Genomic DNA, 16,776 nt, shown 5'->3' on the forward strand with positions numbered 1-16,776 from the left:
CTAGGTCTATATGTATTGCTATGGAAAAATACTTCGCCATATTACATGGCAAAACAGATCATGTTATGAAACATAGAAAATGCAAATTTTATAATGTGTATATATGCATTAGGAAATTTCTGTAATTATAGACCCCAAGATGTTTATATGGTCATCTCACCAAAGATAGTCATTATCTTTGGTTAGTGAGATCATGGAATTCTTTTATTTGCTACTTTCTGTATTCTGAAAATTGTTTCTTTTTAAAATCAAGAGGAAAAAGCCAACCCACAACTCTTTCTGTCTTCTGAGGGGGAAAAGTCTCTGCTTGAAAATCCAAACAAGTAATGCACGTTAACATGAGGAGAAGGATATTGACTTTGCTTTTGGCTGTTTGGAGGTCTCTTGTAATTACTTTCTGGCACTGGCCATGTTTAACATTGCTAGGATAGTGACTTTGTATAATGATCTTCATGTAACTTTGATAAAGATGAAGGAATTTACAATTTCTTAACTTTTATCTCTCTCAGAAATTAGAGTACCTCTAATCTCTTAGATTGTTATTTAACTCACTGAACTAGGATTCTTTTTCATACTTTTTAGCAATTTGAATTTACTTCCTCATTGTTTCCAGCATATTTGAGGAGGACCAAAAAAGATTACTTGTACTCTTAGGGAAAATATCTTAGATATATCACTGTTGATTGTAGTCCTTATCATCATTTTCTAAAAGCAGGAAGGCTTTTGACCTAAGATGCATGAATTCTCAGTCTCTGGGTTCACTACTAAATTGTGTGTGTGTGTGTTTGTATATAATTAAATCGTATATAAAGGGATTTAACAACTTATTTATCAAAAAAATGTGCGTTAACTCTAAAAATTCAAATACTATGAAAGTATAAAGTAAAAGAGTAGAAAGCCTCCGTCCCTAAGTTTAGACTCTGTTAGCTAATGCCAGTCTCATGCTAAAGTGAGCTATAGCAATTTCTATATGATGTGCTTTGATATACACAGAAAAAAAGCCTCTGCCATAGACTTCATTGCCTTTCACTTAGTGCTTGAAACTTTACCATTAGACATCATTTATTTGGTTACAGATTTTTTTTGAACAATTTCTTCCAGTCATTCAGCTCTCTGTGCATAGAACTTGATAGGAGGTTTTGACAAAAGGAAAAGTACAGACACAGCACAGGGTCTGAGCAGCCATTATGAAGGGAGGGCAGTGGCAGAACCTGGGATGCGCTGGAGCTTGGAAGCAGAGGTAGAGGTTCAAAGAGCAAAAGATACACTGCAGGTAGATGTTGCATAGGACAGCATTAATATGAACAATATCATCTGTGCTTTTCCATCTTGCACCTTATTGTAAGTACTCAGTACATTTCCTCTGGAAGCAGCATTTTCTCCTTTACTTTTCAAGCAAATACAATGTTATTTTATGTTTATGTGAGTTCAGAAATTAAAGTTATTTATTTCCTTCTGAAAATGGAACTCAGCTCTATTTACATAGATGGGTAGGGAAGAGGAAAAGGAGAGCCATGATATTGCTCAATTTAAACAATTATATACAATGAGTCTCATAATATGAAAGTAAAACCTGAAAATTTCTCCCTAAGTTGTGTTTAGTGTCAGTGGTTGATTTTCCCTCTTCCAAATTTATCCTTCCAAATGCTGTTTTAGTAACACATAATCACTCTGAGAAGGTCTGTTTTCCAAAAGAAGCAGCAGCAGTGTTTAAGTTCACATGACCCCAGTTTCATGACAGCGGTAGCAAATCAGATGTCTTATCCAAGGAAAAGCATTTTTGGCTTAGAATTCAGTCACTTTCATGGTGGGAGTCAACAGCTTATTTCAGCTCTAACACTACTGCAGAACCCTGGCTGCAGTGAATCTTTCAGAAAGCATAAACACAATTGGTATTTATAGCATTGTTAACATTTGTTAAATAGTTCGGGGAATGGTCTGTAAGCCCGTTTTAAGCAGGTGGGGCAGGAATTTTTGTTGTGACTGCAGTGAAGTTTAAAAGTAGGACATTAGGACCACATGGTTAGGATGGTTGTAGCAAGAGAATAAAGTAGAAGTATTGAAGACAGTAAGTTAAGACTTCAGGCAGCCACAATTCAGGGTGTTACAAAAATAATCCTGAAGCATCTCTAGCCAGAAGTGTGTTACACAGATGGCATATTTGACACAGTGCAGGGCAGGAACTGTACAATGAAAAGACAAACAGTAAGGATTAGTCAAGTTTTAATTGAAAACCTACATTTAAAAATACCTTGAAATTATGCCAGACTTTCTTGTATATTAAAAGCACAAAGTTTCCCTTAGTCAATTAAACATTAAAGTTTGTCAGGAAAGCTAATCTTTGTATTTTGCTAGTGATTATGCCTATTGCAGACTTAATAGTTAAATAGGTGTAGCTGAATTATACATCCAAGGACATAAAGCGAAGTATTACTATTTTTATGATTTTTTTTCTCTATCAGCTACCCAAGGAATCCTGAGCAATTCCATATGCTGATGACTTCTGTCATAAACCCCTGATCCCTTCAGGCACCATCTTCATTTTAAATTGAAAGTATGAAAAGTACTCTCAAATCAAGTGACCAAATTTTGTTCTCAAAATTTTTAACTAAATTCAAGTTTCTATTAAGGTTAAAAAATTACTTAGATTTGAAAAATCTGTGTAGGATTATTTGCAAGTATAAGATTGCTAACTGTTAGAATAGCATAGTCAAATTTCTAATTTCAGAATAGCAATGTTGTTTTATTTCTAACAAAGACGAGGAAGTTTACTTAGAATCACTATTTTTAGTTTCCATTATTGGTGCAAAGAAGGAACTGAAATTCTATTAATACAGTATTTAGGAAATGCTTAAGTGCAAATTTTTAAAATGTTAAATATTATTTAACTATGTCATAACAGTAAATGTATCGCCTTCCCTCTCTCTGTCCCTGACAGTACTGTGTAACTGGGGTGTGTGTGTGTGTGCGCGCGTGTGTGTATTGTCTTTCAGGCTTAAGTTCCTTGAGGTCAAGGATTCCTAACTGCACCTCATTCCAGTGTTTGTACATGGTAGATACAAATATTATTGAAAAAATAGATGAAATGATTCTTACCAAATGACTGTTTCTTTCTGTAACATAGTTTAAACATATTTGTCTGGTTTTGAGAAATAATTTAACCTCCTGAATGCAACTATCCTGAATTTTTTTTTTTCTTTAAGAACTTTTTACTATGTTTTCCTCTTAGTATTGGCAGCCTTTCTGAAGCAACATTCCACTTATTTTTCTAGGCAGGCTGCTTTATCTACTCGTTTCCAGTAGCTAGAGATGGAGGTGTTTTGAATGAGCACATCAGTGTTCTAGACAGAGATACTGTTTGAAATTATCCATGAACACAGTGCCGCTGAACATTATTGAGTGACGTTTGTTTCTGTTGGTTGTGTCTGCTCTGACTAGCTGGTTTCTTTCAGATTGGCAGCTGGGATTATGCTGCAGTGGATGGACAGCTACAAGAAGTGGAGATTGTAGTGAGGCTGAGCTGGGCTGGGCTGGGCCTCAGGGTAATGTGCCTGGAATATATGGACTCGGTTAAAAGCACTAATAGGAAATCTATGCATATTTTCACAATTTATAATTACATTATATTTCACCGTGGTAACTTCCATAATATTATTGAGTAAAAATATAAGTAAAAATAGTCCTTTTCCTAATTTCCCCTCTACCCTGGTTTCTTATCACTGCATTCTTTTTTTTTTTTTAGAGGTTTACTTTATTTAGCTAGCTGCTCTTTCTCTTTGCTCTTTATGTACTGTATGCCATGATGATATGTATATGCTTCCAAATACCTAATGTAAGTAAAACATTGTTTACTTGCAAAGTGTATATACCTTTCTAAATATTTAGTTAGCGATAAATGATGGTAAAATATTGCTAAAACTAATGGCTCCTTGAAATCAGATAGAAATAATTTAGGAAATAAGCTCAAAATAACAAAATTAACTTTGTAGCAAGGTCTGTTGATTTCATAGTGTTTGACCAGTTTATCAGTTAGAATTGTCCCTAGGTGGTTAAGAAGTACTTCTGGTTACTATGTTAATGGAAAAATTAAATTTCATAAAGCTATATTTCATATTGTTAGATTTTTCTTTAGATTTTTATGTTTTTTAGTTTTAGATTTTTTTCAAAATGGAAATTTTTTATTACTCTATTTTAAAAGTAATACATGCTTTGTCTAAGATATCAAATAGTATAAAAGTGAAGAAGGTATTAATTTTTATTCTGCCAATCTTTTCATCTACCCCCCACCGGAGATAATAGCTGATAAGTTTATGTACCTTTCCAGATTTTACATGTGTGTATTTATGTATGTGTGTACATGTACTCACATAACACATGTTAGTGTGTGTTTATATAGTTTAATTTAATTTTATTTTTAATTTTTTTATTTAAATGAGATAATAAACTATATTCTTTGATGATTTGGAATTGTTTTTAATCAATATCTATAGACCAGTTTCCATGTCACATATATTCAGTTCAACTCACTCATTTTAATGACTGCATAGTATTCCATGAGTATAATTTCATTAGTTTTTTCTCCTAATTTTTACTATTATAAAGTGCTATAATAACCATCTTTGTATCTTAATCTTTTCTCATTCATCTGACTCCACTTTTATGAAAATTTGTAGAAGTGGAATCAGTAGCCCAATCTTTATCAGAAAACATAAAAATTTGACTTTTAACTAAATTTTTGTTTTTCTCTATATCTAATTTCTCAAAATTAAAAAAAAAGTTTAAGTCTTTCAAGTCCAAATTTACATAGAATTACTTCTGTTCAGTTAACTTATATCTTCACTATATACATCTTTTGTGTGGATTATTTTGCATAATTTGTTGGTTAAATATCATCTGGTGTTTATTTTGAATGTAAAATCTGATTGACTTTTTAAAATTCCATATGCTGGTAGTATATCCATGACACTTGTTTCTTGATAGGCTACTTATCTTTTACATTATGCTTTACAAAGCTTGATTCCTATATATTTTTTATTTCCAGGGCACTATGAATATTTATATTTCAATCTTAAAAGATTTCTTTTAGGTTCATTATGCTATTTTTTAAAAATTTTGTTCATTTTTTGTTCTGACTACTAAAAAGTAACTCTATTTAATTTCTTATGTTAAGAGCGAGCCTGGTTTCCCAATGTTTCTAAATGATGCTTTGCCTTTTTCTTTTTTTAAAGCAGCTAGAGGTATTATGCAAACAAGACCATTTATATTATAAAGATAATTTTCTCTTTTAGATTCTTCATCCATTTTTAATCAAGTGCATCTAGTTGTTATGGGTTTTCTTTTGGCCTTAGTAGTTAATATTATCAGGATTTTTGGCCTTTAGGAATTGAATACTAACATATATAATAATTAGTATGCTTTTTTAATTTGCTAATACCAAATCTGGATTTTAACAGTGGCTTCAGAGGGCACTGAGGCTGGTTAACTAGAAAGTTGGTCAGTAAACAGTGGAAACTGGTCAAATATCCAACAAGTTTTTCTCCAACTTAATTCACATGTGTGAAGGGCAAGGGGGAAAAATAGGCACAAGTGATATAGTATGATACGTAACACAGGATAAATCACTAAATGCCCTTATTGTGACTCTTTTTAAACATTGAAAAAGTGAATTAATTCTGAAATCCAAAATATGAAGTCTTATTTTGATTTGTAAATATCTTTCAGTAAGGGGTAACTCTAGAATCTTAAGATAGCCTTCTAGTACTTAATTTTGGTAATGTCAGAAATTTTTAATATACTAATAAATGGCATGTTATTTCTTAATAAATGATTTTTCAGTTTCCCTATCCCAATTTTATAGTGCTTTTAGATGTAAATATGTAGGGGATAAAATGCAATTTCAGAGTTGTGTGCTTAAAAAAAAGCAGAGTACATATGTGTTTACCTTAATTGCATCCACGTGTTTTAAGTTATTCCTCCCCCAAACCCATCTTAAAATAAAGTTTTACAGCTTTATTGGTTACTAAGTGTTGTACTGAGTTAACTTGTTTCCTCTGTTAGATTAAAAATACCACTTCAGAGAGACTAAAATAGTCACTGTTAAATTAAAGGCCCTACATTGTCACTAAGCCAGTCTACTTTCCTTTACTTTTCTCTCTCTTCTTTCATTCTTTCATTTTGTCTAGTGTGTGTATCTATATTCTCTCTATATGTAATGTCCCTTTCTATATAGCCATAAAATCACTCAAGTATGCAATGGTTGGCACAGAAACCAATAGAATGCACAACTTGCTGAAAATCTTTTCATAATATTTCCATTTGGAAATCCATTAATAAATTCTCTAGGTAATATTTGAGATGCTGTTTATAAAACATAAATATGTGGTTTTACTGGAATGTCTTGAAGTATTTGCATAGTCTTTTTTTATTACTATGTATTTCAACATCTGGAATGCTGCCTGCTGAATTCAGGTTTATTATAGAAAGTAACAGGCTATTTACAGAAATAATTGGGAATTGATGAATAAGAATGAAGTAAGCTTTTTAGTAGAAAATTTTTAAAATTTTTATTGGACTATAGTTGCTTTACAATGTTGTGTTAGTTTCTTGCTGTACAGCAAAGTAGTAGAAATGTTTAACAGAATGTTTTTTCAGTGCTGGGCTGCTCTATAATAGTGTTAGGAGTGTATCTCTTAGCTGCGTACCTGCTGAATTATGCTGACTTGGATAACCATTCATTCATTAAGTAAATATTGATTGAGCACCTACGGTGTGTCAGGCCCCCAGAAGCACAGAAATACTTAGAAGTCTCTGGTCTCAGGAAGACTTACAGTCTAATTGACAAGATAGAAATTAGACCAGTAATTAGAATTTTAGTTAAGTAGGTAGTAAGGGTCTGTGCGCATTGCTCCAAAGCAACAGGGCAGGGCAGCAACAGTCTGGCTGAGATCTAGAAACAGATTTCTCAGAGTACAGAGATGCTGAGCTGAGTCTTATAGAATGAGGAGGAGACAACGGCACAGAGAAAGGGAATAGAAAAAATCGGAAAACAAATACAGAAGCAGTTTGACACATTACATCGCACATTATAGAGTGTGAGAGGGACAGTGTCAGGGCATGAGACTGGAAACATAGGCAGGAGCTAGATTACTATTATTAATCTTAATTATAAGTGGTTAGTAACATTTATTAAATGCTTTCTTAACCTCAGCCAGACACCATGTTGTCTTTTATGTATATGCTGTAATAATAACATCAAACACTGACCGGTCAAGAACTGTCCCAAGTGTTTTATATTATCTCATTTAATCTTCACAAAAACCCAGTAAAGACCCACTGTCATTATTACCATTTGTAGACGAGGAAACTAAGGCATAACTTGCCGGAGTCACTCAGCTAATATGTGATAAAGCTAATATTTGAACTGAGGCGGTCTGATTGCAGTGTCTGCATACTTAACCCCATGCTACAGGGCCACGCCGTGATAAGGAATTTGGATGGAAGGATTTTAACTAGAGAAGTCACATAATCACATTTGCAGCTTTAGGGTTGAACATCTCCTTTCAAGTCCAGGTGTGTTTAACCCTTCTGAACAAAGATGAAGGCTGCTTGCTAATGTTTATAATTTTGGGTCATTTTTTGATATTTTTGTTCTCAGTGTAGTTTTGCAATAGACCTGAAAAAATAAACTGTTTAAAGGCAGGCACACTCTCCTATTTTCCAATAAATCTTTCTAGCACATTGCCTATGCTGAACCACCACCTTAAAATAACCTAAGGCCAAATGTGTAAATAATTATTGAAATTGACTAATGGGTACATAGGGATCCATTATCCTATTCCATAATAAAAATTTAACATAATAAACAAATTCTAAAAATATATCACCTGGGACCAAAACTCTCTTGGTGAAGGAGAGTTCATTAAAAACAGTTTAGGCATTTGGTAGAGTTCATTAAGCTACGCTTTTACCTAATCACCTTCCTGAATGTTATACCTGTATGTTTCCTGTGATTTCAAACCTCCCTTATGCCTCTGAATTTTCTATTGCTGTATACAAAGGGCTGAAGGGAAAAGTGAAGAGAGTAATAAAATTACTTGAGGGGCTTTTTCAAATCACACATATTCCCCCAGGATTTCTCACTTAGCCCTTAAGAATCACTGCTACAGGGCTTCCCTGGTGGCGCAGTGGTTGAGAGTCTGCCTGCCGATGCAGGGGACACGGGTTCGTGCCCCGGTCCGGGAAGATCCCAAATGCCGCAGAGCGGCTGGGCCCGTGAGCCATGGCCGCTGAGCCTGCGCGTCTGGAGCCTGTGCTCCACAACGGGAGAGGCCACAGCAGTGAGAGGCCTGCATACCGCAAAAAAAAAAAAAAAAAAAAAAAGAATCACTGCTACAGTGAGACACTGGAGTGTTGTCATATCCCTCAGGTGTGTAGGGGGCTGAAAGTGAGAATTACTGCCTTTAGTGACATCCTTCAGAACTTTTCTAAGAAAGACTCTTTTGACTTCTTTGTAACAACAGCTATCAGCCTTCACTTATCACTCCCCCATTCTCCTCCTCACCCCCATTTTGCCTCATCAAGAACTGTGCTTGTTTTTTGTCCCAGTATAACCCTAGATGAGGCACAAGGGTCTGTGCAGCCTTGCTGTATAAAAGGTACTTAGTAAACTTTTTTATTGTGTGAATACTATGTACAAGATACTGTTCTTCCTACTGCACGCTACTAAAGTATGATATTCTGACCCTATAGTATAGTTGCTGAGACAGACCAGTAATCTCATAAAAGCTAAATAACATTACAAGGAAGCCTGAGTCAAGTATGTAATCAGCAGCATGAATAGGCTATAAGATTTGGGAAGTGTTACACCAACAAGGTAGAATTCAAGCAGGGTTTTCTAGAGAGAGGTATGACTTAGAAAACTGAAGACGAGGGGGACTAATCTAGGAGAGTCAGCGGCATGAGAGAAAACGTAAGGCAGAAATGGCTGGTTACATTTGTGGAAGAAAATCAGCTTGACAGTACAGGGCATAGGGTGAGGGAATAAAAGAGAGGTAGAAAGACTTATATTGCCTAGCGGTAGGTCTTTATCTTTTTTTTTTCTTTTTAAATTTTTTATTTTGAATAATTTTAGACACAGACAAGTTGCAAACATAGTAGAAAAATTTCCTGTGTACATTTCTTCCCAGGCTCCCCTAAGATCAGCACCTTACATAACCTTAGTTAAAATGATCAAGACCATAAAAATAACATTGGTTCAATATAATTAACTAAACTACAGACCTTGTGAAATGTCATCACATTCTTTAACGATTCTTTTTCTGTCTAATGATCTTATGCAGAATTCCACGTTGTATTTAGTTGATACTTTCTTGGTTTCCTTCTATATGTAACAGTGACTCAGTCTTTGCTTCTCTTTAATGGTCTTGATATTTGTGAAAAGTGGTCAGATATTTTGTTGAATGTCCCCTAATTTGTCTTTCTGATATTTTCATGTGATTCGAATGAAGTTATTTATTTTTTGTCAAGGATACCATAGAAATTGTATAGCATTCTTCTCAGTGCCTCATATCAAGGAGTAGGCCTTTGTCTTTTAAGTACAGGCAGTTAATTGAAGACATTTGATCAGGGCGATATTATATAAAGGAGAGTTTGAGCTCAATTCTGCAGGATACACACTTAAACACAGTGAGAGGGCAAGGTCAAAAACCATTGACTTGAATTTCTCTTGCATGAATGACACCCAAATCAATACCTCTGATGTTTCATCCCAGAGCGAGTCCCGGGGCTTTCTTTTGAGCACTGGACATCTCAGCCTGGCTCGACAGCTATCACTAGTTCTCCCTCAGAGAAACTCGTATTTCTATTTATTGCTTTACTACTCTAAAATATGCAAGTTCAAAAGAAAAGAATTCGTGTTATCTTTTCTCTTTTCTTCATTGCTCCAAGTCATCGGTCTCTAAGACCTGGTGATTTTGCCTTGGATCATGGTTTGCATATTTATCCCTTTCTTGCAAACAGCACAGCTTCCATAAGGACTGAGGTATACAGTTCCTTATGTTTTAGACTGCTCTCTGAACCTCCAAGGAGATCTCCCTGTCTCTGGGCACTTAGCCCTGCAGTATACTTTGAAATCCTGAGCCCGATTTCAGTTTCTTTCAATAATGTATTCATCATCATCACGGTCATTGTAAACTCCTGAAGCATTTCTTCCTTCTCTATTTTAGCTGTGTTAAATGGGGATCGTGCTGAGCCCCAAACCCAACAATAATACAGCATTTTATTTAGTGCCTTTTATGTGTTTGGTATTATGCTAAGCACTTTATATGTATTATTTAATTTTCCAAACAATTCTATGAGCTAGGCATTATTATTATCTTTATCAATGGGGAAACAGATTAAGCTACTTGTTCAAAGTCATGCAGCAGATAAATGGTGAAGTCAAGATTAGCACTCTGAACCATCTGACTCCATAGGCCCAGTGTGGAAGCAATCTGTTGCCTGCTCCCCTTCTTTTTAATGGGGGGAAATGCATGTGGGCTATTGGGTGGGGACTACCAAAGGCAGCAGCAGTCGAAGGAAAGGGCACTGGCCTTGCTGTTTTTAAAAGAGACATAAGGTTCACATTCATAAAGCAAGTCATAAATCCATATATCATAAAAGAGCAGTGCTCCCACGTCCTTCTTTGTGACTACCTTAGGCTTCAAGTTGCCCTTTTGTGATTTTTTTTTCCTCAAGACTGTCCTTGATGTTGATCATAAATTGATTTTACCCCATCAAAAGATGTTTTAGGTGCTGATATGAAATGATCCTAATCTCTACTCCTTACTTCCTATTGGCTCCTTTTCTGGTTTCTGAAGTCTGAGACCAGCCTTATCTCCTACTATATAAAACCAACCCTTGCCTAGCCATGCTGCTCTAATTGTGTGTGCACATACTTTGTTCACTGTAATGATGATGATGATGTTGATATTAGAGGTACTTTATTAATTCAGTCATTAGATTGTAAGCTCATGTTTTTTGTGTGCTCAGTCTTACCCCTAGGCCCTGGCCTAGTCCCTGGCAACAGATAATGAGAAAGAGTAGCTTAATGGTTGAGCATATGAGCTCTAGAATCAAGCTGCTGGGGTGCACATTTTGAGTCTGCCATTTAATTACCATGTGACTTTGGACAAGATACTTAAGTTCTTGGTGCATTATTTTCCTTATCTATAGAATGGATACAGTAAAGTACTCACATCATACAATTTAAAGACTAAATGATATAAGATAGTAAAATCACTTAGAAAAGTTCCTGGCAGTAATAAGTACTAAATAAATATTTGTTATTGGTGTTGTTAGCAGCCCTCAATGAGTTTTTTTTTTTATATATAATATTTATTTATTTATTTATCTTGCTACTTTGAGTCTTCGTTGCTGTGTGCGGGCCTTGCCTTCTCTAGTTGCATGGAGTGGGGGCTACTCTTCTTGTGGAGCACAGGCTCCAGGTGTGTGGGCTTCAGTAGTTGTGGCAGGTGGGCTTCAGTAGTTGTGGCGCACGGGCTTAGTTGCTCCGCGGCATGTGGGATCTTTCTAGGCCAGGATCTTTCAAACCCCTGTCCCCAGCATTGACAGGTGGATTCTTAACCACTGCGCCACCAGGGAAGCCCCTCAATGAGTATTTGTTGACTGCATTTTGAGGGACTAATCTGTACTAATAAGAACTTTGCTGTGTTTTTTACATATATATCATTTATTCATTAATGTAACACTATGAGGTTGGTACTATTATCCACATTTTACAGGAAGAAAATTGAAACTTAGGTTGAATGACTTGCCCTAGGTCACACAGCTTGTAAGTGCTGTGCAGTCAGGATTTGCACATGGTCTGTGTGACTTCAAAGCCTGTGCTGCTTCCACCGTAACACTCAGCTTTCACAGAGGTGCTTTCCAGTCTTTTCTGCCTAAGCAAGTCATAGTGCATTCCTTGAATTTATTGGACTGACTGCATCAAACTGTTATTCAACCATCCAAGTACATGCCCTGCTTTCTGTATTAGGAATACTTTCTTCAAGGGCAGAAACATTGACACCTAATACTGCTGTATACATAGTTGACGATTATGATTGAATGCATAAATGAATGAATTGCTATCATTGTTTCTTCAAAGGTCATTGTAAAGGACTACTAATGGTATCCTTATCAAATAAAAAAAGGAAATTAATACTGGATAATGATTATATTTCCCTGTTTATGATTTATTAATTGCCTACAGTCCTGTAGAGCATATAATAATTGAATACTCATTTTCTTAAGGATTAAAAAATAGCATGATGAACATATATTATCTTACAAAGAGGTTTTCTTCATCCTTTTAGCCCAGAAGTTAAGAATACTGACTGTGTGGGGTGTTGAGGTCATCTTTATGTATCTTTGCTTCCTTCTATCCCCTCACACATACTATAGCATTTATTCATTCACCCAGTTTAGGGATCTAAGAGTGAAGAAGATAAGTAAGGTCCTCGCTTTCATGGATCTTGTATTTTAGTGGGAGGAGACAGGCATAAACAGGTAAACAAACAAAATCATTACAGACAGTGACCGCATCTGGCATTTAACAGTTTTCCTTGATGAGGTTGGGAAGTGAGCATCTCTGCTGGGTGGACAGGAAGAGCCATGGTCGGAAGCGCACGACAAAGGGCACACATCTTTCGAAAAGGGCGCACACACATGTTTCTTGTGTTTGGTCAGTCCCCGGTTTAACCCTCTCATGCTTGGATACAACATATGGCTTTTACTTTGTTGTTTAGCCACTTAGGTTCAAAGAGACTGTCAACAATAATGCTCTTCAAAAGTAATAGCATCAAGCAATTTTCACAGGTGCTGGGTTTCTTTTTTCTACTTCCCAGGGTGAGATGGGGCCTAGAAGCAAAGCAGCAGTAGGTTTTCTCTATACCTGTAAAAGATTAGCTGTAGTCATCAGGGATGATGCAAGCAAGGGAAAAAATGCAAGAAAGAGATGAAGCCAAAAAGGACAATTTCTGATTGTAATAGCTGGTTTCTGTTTCCTATCACTGAGCAAGATGAGAAAGTTTTGCAGGGTTTTGTAGGAACAGCTTCCACGGTAGTGAAGAATGACCTCACCCTAAATACCCTACCAGGTGCTTAGCCCCACTGTGAAAATACAAGGTTGATTTCCAACATGAAACAAGCCAGAAGTATGGAATGACATTTTCAGGTGACAGTTGTGGTTCTTTTGCCTGTAATTAGCACCTCTTAACCCTCAAACTTGCCCGTGCCTTTTTCAGGCTGTTGAAGCTCAAATCCGAAGTTTTGGGCAGACGCCTTCTCAGCTCCTCATAGAGCCCCATCCTCCCAGAGGTTCTGCCATGCAAGCGGTAAGTGCTGCCTGCACTCTCCTCATTGCTTGCCTCTATTTGAGACCCTGCTTGACATTCATAACCGTTTTTCATTGTGCTTGAGATTCTCCACCACATCTGGGCCTGTTCTTCTTATGCACTGTTTGTGAACTTGCTAACAGCCAGCAAATACTGCCTGTTCTCCTGCAGTCTTCGGGAAGCAGACGTTGCTCCAGTGCTCTAGTATTTCATCAGGTTGTGCTCTGTGTTACAGAATTAAAAGGTCCATAATTGTCTCGTACCCTCACTCTAGGACAGAATCTCCAGACATGGATAACTTTTCTGGTTTGATCCTATGAGTGTCTAGATTCATTTTCCTATTGTGTTTATTCTTTACATCCCAATATGTTTTTCAGTTTGGGAATTTCAGTTTGGGAAGTAATCCTAATATGTAGGAAATGTTATTGAGAGTCAGGGACTTTGGAGGAAAAAATGATGATGACGATGATGATATACTATACATCAAAGCTTAGTGCATAAAACAGTGATTTATATTTCCTGTGATTCTGAGGGACAGATGGGCATTTCTTGTCTTTCACCTTGGCTCCCTCACAGACTGCTGGGGCAGGTGCTGAGACGCCAGACTGCTCTTTCCACGTGGTCTTTCATCATCAAGGAAGTCCGCCCAGGCCACTCCCATGGTGGGAGCCATGTTCCAGGAGAACGCTTTGGCATGACTTCTTGAAGCTTGCTTTTGAACATGCATAACACTGTTTATGCTGCATTCTATTGGTCAAAAGCAAGTCAGTCAGAGGCCAGCCCAGAATCAGGAGTAGGGAAATAGACTAGAGCTGTAAAATATGTGGCTGTTCCTCTTTTATGGTTCCCGAAATTTCAGGGGGAAATACTTTAATGATAAAGAAAATTCAGCATAGGAACAAATACTGAATGGCATAACAAAAATCATATTTTAAAACTACAGGCGATAGGCATTATATTTTTTCTTGAATTGTCCCTCAATAAAACAGGTTGCTCATTACTGTTTTAAATTAAGAGTAGGGGATATAATGTCTGTTTCCATAAATGTAATGAATAATTTTTTTTAATTTATTCATTTATTTATTTTTGGCTGCGTCGACTCTTTGTTGCTGCGCACAGGCTTTCTCTAGTTGTGGCCAGTGGGGGCTACTCTTCGTTGCGGCGCATGGGCTTCTCATTGCGGTGGCTTCTCTTGTTGCGGAGCATCAGCTATAGGCACTTGGGCTTCAGTAGTTGTGGCACATGGGCTCAGTAGTTGTGGCTCATGGGCTTACTTTCTTCGCGGCATGTAGGATCTTCCCGGACCAGGGCTCGAACCCATGTCGCCTGCATTGACAGGCAGATTCTTAACCACTGCGCCACCAGGGAAGTCCCTGAATAATTGAAAATGGATTCTGATTCCATGTTGTGGCTTAGAATGGTAGAATTTTTTGTTAGATGCCAAGAGGGCCAGGGATACAGATGTGGTCCTCTCTGCCTCTGACCCTCTTTCTCTTCCTTCCTTTCTCTTTCCATAATTCCTTCTTCTCTGTCTTTTCCCCTTTTGCCCTCTTTGTCATCTTCTTTCTTCTTCCAAGTCTTTTTTCCCCCTTCTTTCTCTATATGAATTGACCATTATTATAAACTACAAGCATTTAAAAAATTGTTTGCATAACCTTTTCCCCTCAGTGTTTTTAAGCAGGTGAAATCATATTTAAAAGAACATAAAGGGTAGCTTTAGTGAAAAGACAACACGAAAAATGAACATTTGGCAAGAACAATGGAAGATAATGCCATGAAAATAGTAAGAATGATTTATGTGTGGGGTTTGGAATTAGTTTTAGTAATAGCTTGTCAATGAGATGCAGGCTGCTGCGGTGCTGGCTAATGGAAGCACCTCCACTGCTCCATTGACTTTCTACCTGGGTCACGGCACAGCCTTGGTCACTGGGACCAAGAGGGAGTTCCTACTGCCAAGCCTCTCTCCATGGCAAAAGGATGACTGGTTCACTGAGGCGGATCAGCTTTACTGTCCCGAGGGGGCAAGGCTGGGAAGGCACATGCTTATTTGAGGATGGGAGGTCATGTCTCCCATTATCCTCGTCCTCTGAATCGAATACCTGAACCCCTTTTCAGACCTGTGCAAATTGTGCTTTTCCTCTTATACATATGTGGGTGGGAAGGAAAGGTGTGTTAGAAAGAAACCAGAGTTGTCAGCGAGTGCATACTTAATCTGGGAAAACCGAATGAAATCTGGCTAGTAATTTCCTACTACTACCTCATACTGGGCTCGCAGAGGAACCCAGGATTGGATGAGGGTTTTTTCTCTTCCCCCTATTTGACCAGTTGTCCCTCTCATCCACAGCTGTTACTGTGACTCTAGACTAGCCCACTATGCTGGGCTGGGCTTTTTCTTATTTCTAGTGTTCCTTATTCCATACTCACTAGCCAAGGATGTGATGTTGCTCCCAAGAGTTTCCTGCTACTTGCCTGCATGGGGAGCCCTAGTCAGGATGAAATGCACAGGAACAGCCAGAGAAACAGCTTGTTGGAAGGATGCAGGGGACGGTTCTGGATATGGTGTCTGCGGCTTTCTATGGAAAAGGGCTTGTCCTTGCCATGTGGCTAAGAGATGGCCACTAGAGGCACTATGTAAACAAGACATTCTTCCTATACGTTAGAGATTTTCCTGTGTTTTTTTAAGGGCATAAACATTGGAATTATTCAATTTGAGCCTAATTGTATTTACAACATGAGCTGTTAAGCTCAGAAATATGTATCAACTTCCTTTCAGTGAGACTTCATGATGTATGTTTTAGTCTGACTTTCTCGGAGTTTATAAATTGACTTCAGTAAATATTATTTTTTTAAAAAACCTACGCAGTTGAAAAGTAAGGCTTGGTGTTTTGAAATGACATTTGTTTCCTTTTCCCAGAACTTCGTCAAAGCTAGCTTATAGGATATTTTGTGGTTGGCTGATTGTTTCTCATTTTTACCCAATTTCACAGAATTCCTTAAAACTGTGTGAGAGGTTCTTTGTATAGCAAAGGTTACTTATTGATATCAGAGGTTTTAAAAATCAAAGACCCAAATGTTATTAATTGTTTTTTACTACCATTCAGATGAGTTCCCCCATCAACCATCACTGCAGCACACACACACACACACACACACGAATGTAGCAGAAATTAAAGCCACCTCGTGCTGCGTTAAGTGCATGCGCCATAATATACACCAGGTGTAGTAATTAGCAGGCACACGAAGGCTGCCTATTTGTCTGGTTTTGCTGCTGTTGCTGTATCCCCCTGTGTTTTCACACCATCAGATAGTTGGATTTAATTGAGGCCACATCAGATGAGGCATTACTGACACCTTTAATTGAATGAGCATCCAGGGAGGATTAACTCATAATATTGATTGGCTT

At 37.2% G+C, this 16,776-nt stretch overlaps 1 protein-coding gene across 1 annotated transcript in view; it reads left to right on the top strand.

Moving 5' to 3' along the window:
- The window catches only part of LRBA (LPS responsive beige-like anchor protein), a 732,049-nt gene that overhangs the window by 670,686 nt on the left and 44,587 nt on the right, over positions 1-16,776 (top strand). Inside the window, exon 49 of the mRNA XM_030878183.2 lies at positions 13,284-13,373. Coding sequence (XP_030734043.1) covers positions 13,284-13,373 — 90 coding nt within the window. The remainder of the gene's footprint in view (positions 1-13,283; positions 13,374-16,776) is intronic.

The sequence above is a fragment of the Globicephala melas genome, chromosome 5 (assembly GCF_963455315.2).
Source record: "Globicephala melas chromosome 5, mGloMel1.2, whole genome shotgun sequence".
NCBI lineage: Eukaryota > Metazoa > Chordata > Mammalia > Artiodactyla > Delphinidae > Globicephala > Globicephala melas.